At 44.4% G+C, this 6,000-nt stretch overlaps 1 protein-coding gene across 4 annotated transcripts in view; it reads right to left on the bottom strand.

The window, feature by feature from the left end:
* Positions 1 to 4,771, bottom strand: part of ZNF565 (zinc finger protein 565) — a 108,335-nt gene extending 103,564 nt beyond the window's left edge. For 3 of the 4 annotated variants that reach the window (XM_081217147.1, XM_081217146.1, XM_081217144.1), the window contains exons 1-3: positions 4,627 to 4,701; positions 2,819 to 2,911; positions 704 to 777 (exon numbers count right to left, since the gene is read on the bottom strand). In XM_081217147.1, coding sequence (XP_081073273.1) covers positions 704 to 712 — 9 coding nt within the window. In that variant the 5' untranslated portion in view covers positions 713 to 777; positions 2,819 to 2,911; positions 4,627 to 4,701. Of the gene's footprint in view, positions 1 to 703; positions 778 to 2,818; positions 2,912 to 4,626 lie in introns of all 4 variants that reach the window. The other variant, XM_081217145.1, reaches the window with a different exon arrangement.
* Positions 4,772 to 6,000: the final 1,229 nt, after the last annotated feature.

Here is a 6,000-nt window from a genome sequence, read left to right on the forward strand (position 1 = left end):
GTCCAGGTATAAAGATGAATTTTCTGAAAGAAAGAACCAGAATAATGTCTTTGAAACCAAGAGCAGACTATTTCATGAGTTACACTCCTAGTTCAGTATGGTGATCTAAGTATATTCATTTACTTCTCTTGCATGTGAACATAAAATTAGAAGAAATTGAAAAACAGGAATAAATCTATAACACGTACCACAGATTTTTAGGAACTATTAGCAGCTGTGAGCAGAACTCAAGGATCCAAGAGGAGAAATACAGGATTCTTGGTTTTTGCACAATCTGCCAAAGCATAGCTCTAGTCTCAAAGCCTCAAGACAGGACTTCTTGCCACTTAACTAACAGCAATCAATCAATTCCATCTCCATCTTGACTGTTTTTATCTTTGCAAGACAGGTTCATGAAGTAATATATTCTCATTTAATTTGAGGAAATGCGTTTTTGTTCTAGCACTGCTTCTGGGAGAACACTGAGAAAAGATGTTGAATGATTATACCCACTTAATGTGTGAACACTGCTTAAAATTAGAAGGAGCACTCGTGGAAGGTAAAAGCTTATCTGACCAATATGGGAACAAGTGGGGACTGCTTTCCTGAAGGGGAAGATAAACAGGAGGATTTTAGTACAAGAAAGGGAAATGCTCAAATATTCTTAAAAACAACAACAAAAAACTATTTCAGAAAGGAGAAAGGAACCATCACATCACCTCACCTGAGCCATGGTTTTGAGATCTGCAAGAGATGACCAGTCTTCCTTTGGGCTCCTCTTCAGAAAAGGGGCGGTTCCTAAGAAGGCAAAACCAAGATGAAAAGAAGGCACATGCCACTACACATGCTTTTAAGCTCTCTTATGACTTACGACTCAAGACTGACTCCATTTCCCTTGCTTTGGTGCTTGTCCATTTATATATCCCACACCAATATGGGCGGAGAATAAGCTAGACAAAAATGATTTTATCCCCAAAGCCAGAGATACAGGCTCCTGGGGCAATGGGTTAGATTTTGGGCAAGCCCCCACCTCTCTAGAACTATCTTTTCTCTCCTAACCTGCCTGCTATTATTAACTACTTCCAAGCTGTTCTCCATTAAGGCTCTACCATTTACATCATGACCAGCAATACGTGAAAATTCTTGTCACCCCATACCCTCATGAGTACCACTGATACAAACTTCCTGATGCTTACCAAGGTATACACTGTGATTCTAGTTCTTATTTTTCTTATTATGAGAGAAGATAAGCTTCTATTCACAAGTTAAAAAGCACCTTAATTTTTGTTTTTTAAATAAAAGCCAGGCCAAGCCAGGCAGCCAACACCCCACGGCAGCCACCACCGCCATCCATTTTTAGTTTCTTGTCTGTGAAAGGTCTCGATTTTTTCACTTTTCGATTAACTTATTTTTATTTTCTGGATTGATATTAGATCTTTTTTAAAGGAAGGAAATTAATTCTATAATTACTTAAAATAATTTTTTATAGTTTTTCTTTATCATACACTTTATTTCCTTTATATATTTGAGTGTATCTGGACTTTGTATTTAGTTCCACTGATCTGTTCATTTAATTGCCAGGATTAGTCTGCAGTTATTACAGTTTTAAAACATATTTTAGGGGTTTCCCTGGTGGCGCAGTGGTTGAGAGTCCGCCTGCCGATGCAGGGGACACGGGTTTGTGCCCCGGTCTGGGAAGATCCCACATGCTGTGGAGCAGCTGGGCCCATGAGCCATGGCCACTGAGCCTGTGTGTCCGGAGTCTGTGCTCCGCAACAGGAGAGGCCACAACAGTGAGAGGCCCGCGTACCGCAAAAAAACAAACAAACATGTTTTAGTATCAGGTAGGCTTACTTCCCCCTTCATTATTTTTCTTTAGCAATTTCTGTCTTGTTCATTTTCTCCTAAGAACTTCAGAAAGTTAAAAAATTTTACTGAAATTTTAATGAAACTCCATGAAATGTTAGGGAGTTTTGACAATTTATCATGTGTCCCTCGTCCTTTTATTTAAGTCTTTAATTTTTGAGTCCCTTAGGAACATCAAAAATTTTTTTATACATCATGTCTTTTGTATCTTATATTTTGATGGCCACTGGCAACTTTCCATAGTTGTTTGATGCATATATACACATACGCACAGACACATATATGAAACCTACTGATTTGTTAATGTCTTTTCCAGCAAACCTCTGAGTTTTCTAACTGTTGTCATTGTTTTGAACAGGATGGTAACTTAGCAATTTTTCTGCCTCAGACTCAGCAGATGTCCCAAAGATGGTAGGCAAAACAATCTTTCAATTGTCCCTCATTCTAAGATGAAGTCTTGTAAAGCAGCTGACTGTAAAGTTTTGCTACCATTAATTTACCTCCTACTTCGAGAGGCTGAGAAAAGGGAATGTCTCTTTAAGAGAACAAATTATTTTTAGAACATAGTTTTCTAGGGGGAAGAAAAGTAGGTGCTTCTCACTCCCTTATAATAAACAAGGGGCTCCTCAGACCCTGATGCCACTATAAATCAAAGTGGTGAGAGAATTTGGGGGGGAAATGTACATGTTTCCAGGATTTGGGCGGTGGGGGGCGGGTGTGTGGAGCTGGGTGGTGGTGACTAAAGTGGCTAATTATCACCTGAGCTCCAGATGGGGAACCCACGGATGGAGCATGCCTAGGTTGGTTTGGATCCTGTCCAAGAGGACTGATGGGAGAGAACAAGACCTACCAGAGTAGGTGGGCCACTGCATGCCAAGAGGAGGCATCTAGAGAAGTGGCCATGCCCATGAAAAGGGAACTGTATTTGGAAGTTCCCAGCAGTGGGGTCTCTCAGAAGGTAAATATGACTTACACTAAATTATAACGGTACCAGTCATGTTAGCCTCTTCTTGTCCCTGACTTCTCTTTTCCAGCTCCCAATCCATTCCAGCTGGAGACTATCAACCTAGAGGGAGTAAAGAGGGGACAAAATAGAGGTTGAGGAATTAGAGAGGGAAGAAACTGATCATGTTTTCTTTAGCGCAGCAGACTTCCAACAGGAGGGAGAGTTTTTGCTTTTTTTTTTTTTTTTTTTTTTTGTGGTACGCGGGCCTCTCACTGTTGTGGTCTCTGCCCTTGCGGAGCACAGGCTCTGGACGCGCAGGCTCAGCGGCCATGGCTCACGGGCCTAGCTGCTCTGCGGCATGTGGGATCTTCCCAGACCGGGGCACGAACCCGTGTCCCCTGCATCGGCAGGCGGACTCTCAACCACTGCGCCACCAGGGAAGCCCGAGTTTTTGCTTTTAAAACAAGTTAGTGGGACTTCTGTGGTGGCACAGTGGTTAAGAATCCACCTGCCAATGCAGGGGACACAGGTTTGAGCCCTGGTCCGGGAAGATCCCACATGCCGCAGAGCTACTAAGCTCTAGCGCCACCACTGAGCCCGCGTGCCACAGCTACTGATGCCCGTGTGCCTAGAGCCCGTGTTCTGCAACAAAGAGAAGCCACCACAATAAGAAGCCCGCGCACTGCAACGAAGAGTAGCCCCCGCTCACCGCAACTAGAGAAAGCCCACACACAGCGACGAAGACCCAATGCAGCCAAAAATAAATAAATAAATTTATTTTTAAAAATAAATTAAATTAAAAAAAAAATTATAAGTATTGATTTCTACAGTGAACACTTTATTCAGCTAAACGAGACTGATCTTGTGTTTAAATGTTCAACAGATTTTTTTATCTTCACAATGACTGAAGAAATTATTGAAACTTTATTGTCCAGGAAGTCACCCAAATAGAAATTCTGAGAGTAGCAGTTATGGAGAAAGTTTATTGTGTTCTCCTAATGATGTTCTACTTATGTCAACATACTGGTCATTAGTCAATATGGGGTTTTGCAATATACAATTGTTCCATCTGAAAATTATTTTAATTTTACCTCCTTCTCTCCGTTTTTAAAATCTCTATTTTTTTTTTACTTGTCTAATTGCCAGGGTCAAATTCTACAGGCATATAAAATGGACAATATTCAGACAATATAAACAATACATAGTACTTAACTAGTCTTGCATCTACTTTCTCAAATGCTCAATCTCAAATGCTCCATCTCAGTCACACAACGAGCCAGACACATTCCTAGTCACCGTGAATTGTGCAATTATTTGTGTGCACAAATACTTCAAAATTTGACATATTCAGTTATATCACCCACTACACAATTCCAATCCCATAGACACAATTCATGCATAATCTCTCAGAGCCCATTACATAATTCTACACAAAGCTGCAAAATTTTACTCACAAACCCCTTACTGTTGCCTCTCCAAAGTCGCATACAGTCTCAAACACAAATCTACTCTCACCTAATTTAAAAATTAGACACACGCAGAGACCCTCTCACTTTCATAAACAATAGGTTCCATAACGTTACACAGAGTAACACACGTTCCACACACACACACACAAGACCAGGCACAAAAAGCTACACAAACAGAACGCCTGTGTGTGCCAGGCCGAGCTCACACCCGCCTCGGGCTCCCTGTTCCCTCCTCGGCGTTCCCAGCCCTGGCTCCCAGTTCCTTCTCCTGCCTAGGCTCTTGCTTCCCTCCTCGCTTTCCTCCCCGGCCTTCTCTCAGCCCAGGTTCTCTCTTCTTTCCTCGCTTTTCCCAGTCCTGGTTCCCACCTGCCTGCTCGGCAATCCCCACCGGGTACCACAATCACCAGCCTGCCCAGCGCCAGCAGGACCCACTGGGCTCACCTTCGACTACTGGCCAACCATCTGCGCTTGTGCACTCCAGCGCGGGCTGTACCTCCCAAGAGTCTCCGCGGCTCCTTCATCGCCGCCGCGTCCCAGGCGCGCCTTCTCGACATCCGGGTTTTTGCGGCTTTGAACTACATTTCCCACAGCCCCTGGGTTGCTTTTGAAAAGAACTTTGATCTTTGGTTCATCTCTGATTCCCTTCTGAGGTCCTCTCGGTCGTCGCGCTCCGAGTGGTAACCTGAGTCTGGGCACGGCGGGCACTCACGGTGAGGAAGCCCCCACCCTCTGGCGCACACAGGGCGTGTGAAGCCTGGAGCTCAGGCCTGTGTAGGCGTGTATAAGAGTGTGTGAGCATTTGTGGCAGTAACGAGGCGGGGTGTGTGTGCGGTGATGAGGCCGTGACTGGTGCAAGATGCGGGACCCTTTGGGTGACCGTGATCGGCTGTGATGTTGAGGTAGGTGACACTGTGGGGCTTGAGACCGCCCTTCAGAAGACGATGCTGTTGTTACCTAGTGTGGTGGAAGAGGCTTTTAGTTCTGTGACCGGGTGGGAGTTTGGTTGTGTCACGGGGTGGAGCTTCATTTCTGCAGTTCTGGTTTAACGTCGGGACTGAGGCGATCTGTTGATCTCCCTGAGAGTGTATCTGTGCCTGTCAAGACGACGATGCCTGTATTAACCGGAGTTGCACTGAAGCACGGCCTGAGCTGCTTTTGTCAGCACCTCCACCTCCAGTGCCCAGACTCCAGTGCTTAACGCAAAAGTGGGTATGAGTGGAGTGAGTGTTGCCTGCCTAGGGGCCAATTTTAGGTTCTATTGTTTCTTAGTATCTGTATCCTTTTATCACTGCTTTCTCTTTTCTCCCACTTCATAGCCAGGACACCAGCTGCAGAGAAATGGTCACAAAAAGGGGAGTCAGATATTTGAGTGGTGGGATAAAGGTTATATACAAGCAAGAAAGCACAAACCTGTTTTTGGCATGAGTTTTGGGGCTGGGAGTGTCCCTTAGGCAGAGTCCTAGGAAGACCTGTAGAGAGCCTAGGAGTAGGATTCCTTCCTTAGAGGATCTCCTTTGGGAGCTGAGGTCAAGTTCCATGTTTCAGAACCACATCATTTCCAAAGCTGTCTCCCCAGGAAACTTGCTGTGAACTTAGAGAAAGTTTCAGCTCTGGTTATCAGTGACCCTGGCCTTTCCCTTTGATACTAAGAAAAGTTAGTAGTACTCCCATCTCCCCTTTACTTCCATCTGAGTATGCGTGTGGTAGATGACTGAGCTTGGGTGGTGTTGAAGAATTTCT

Source organism: Mesoplodon bidens (genome assembly GCF_964165515.1).
Source record: "Mesoplodon bidens genome assembly, chromosome: 18".
NCBI classification, from domain to species: Eukaryota; Metazoa; Chordata; class Mammalia; order Artiodactyla; family Ziphiidae; genus Mesoplodon; species Mesoplodon bidens.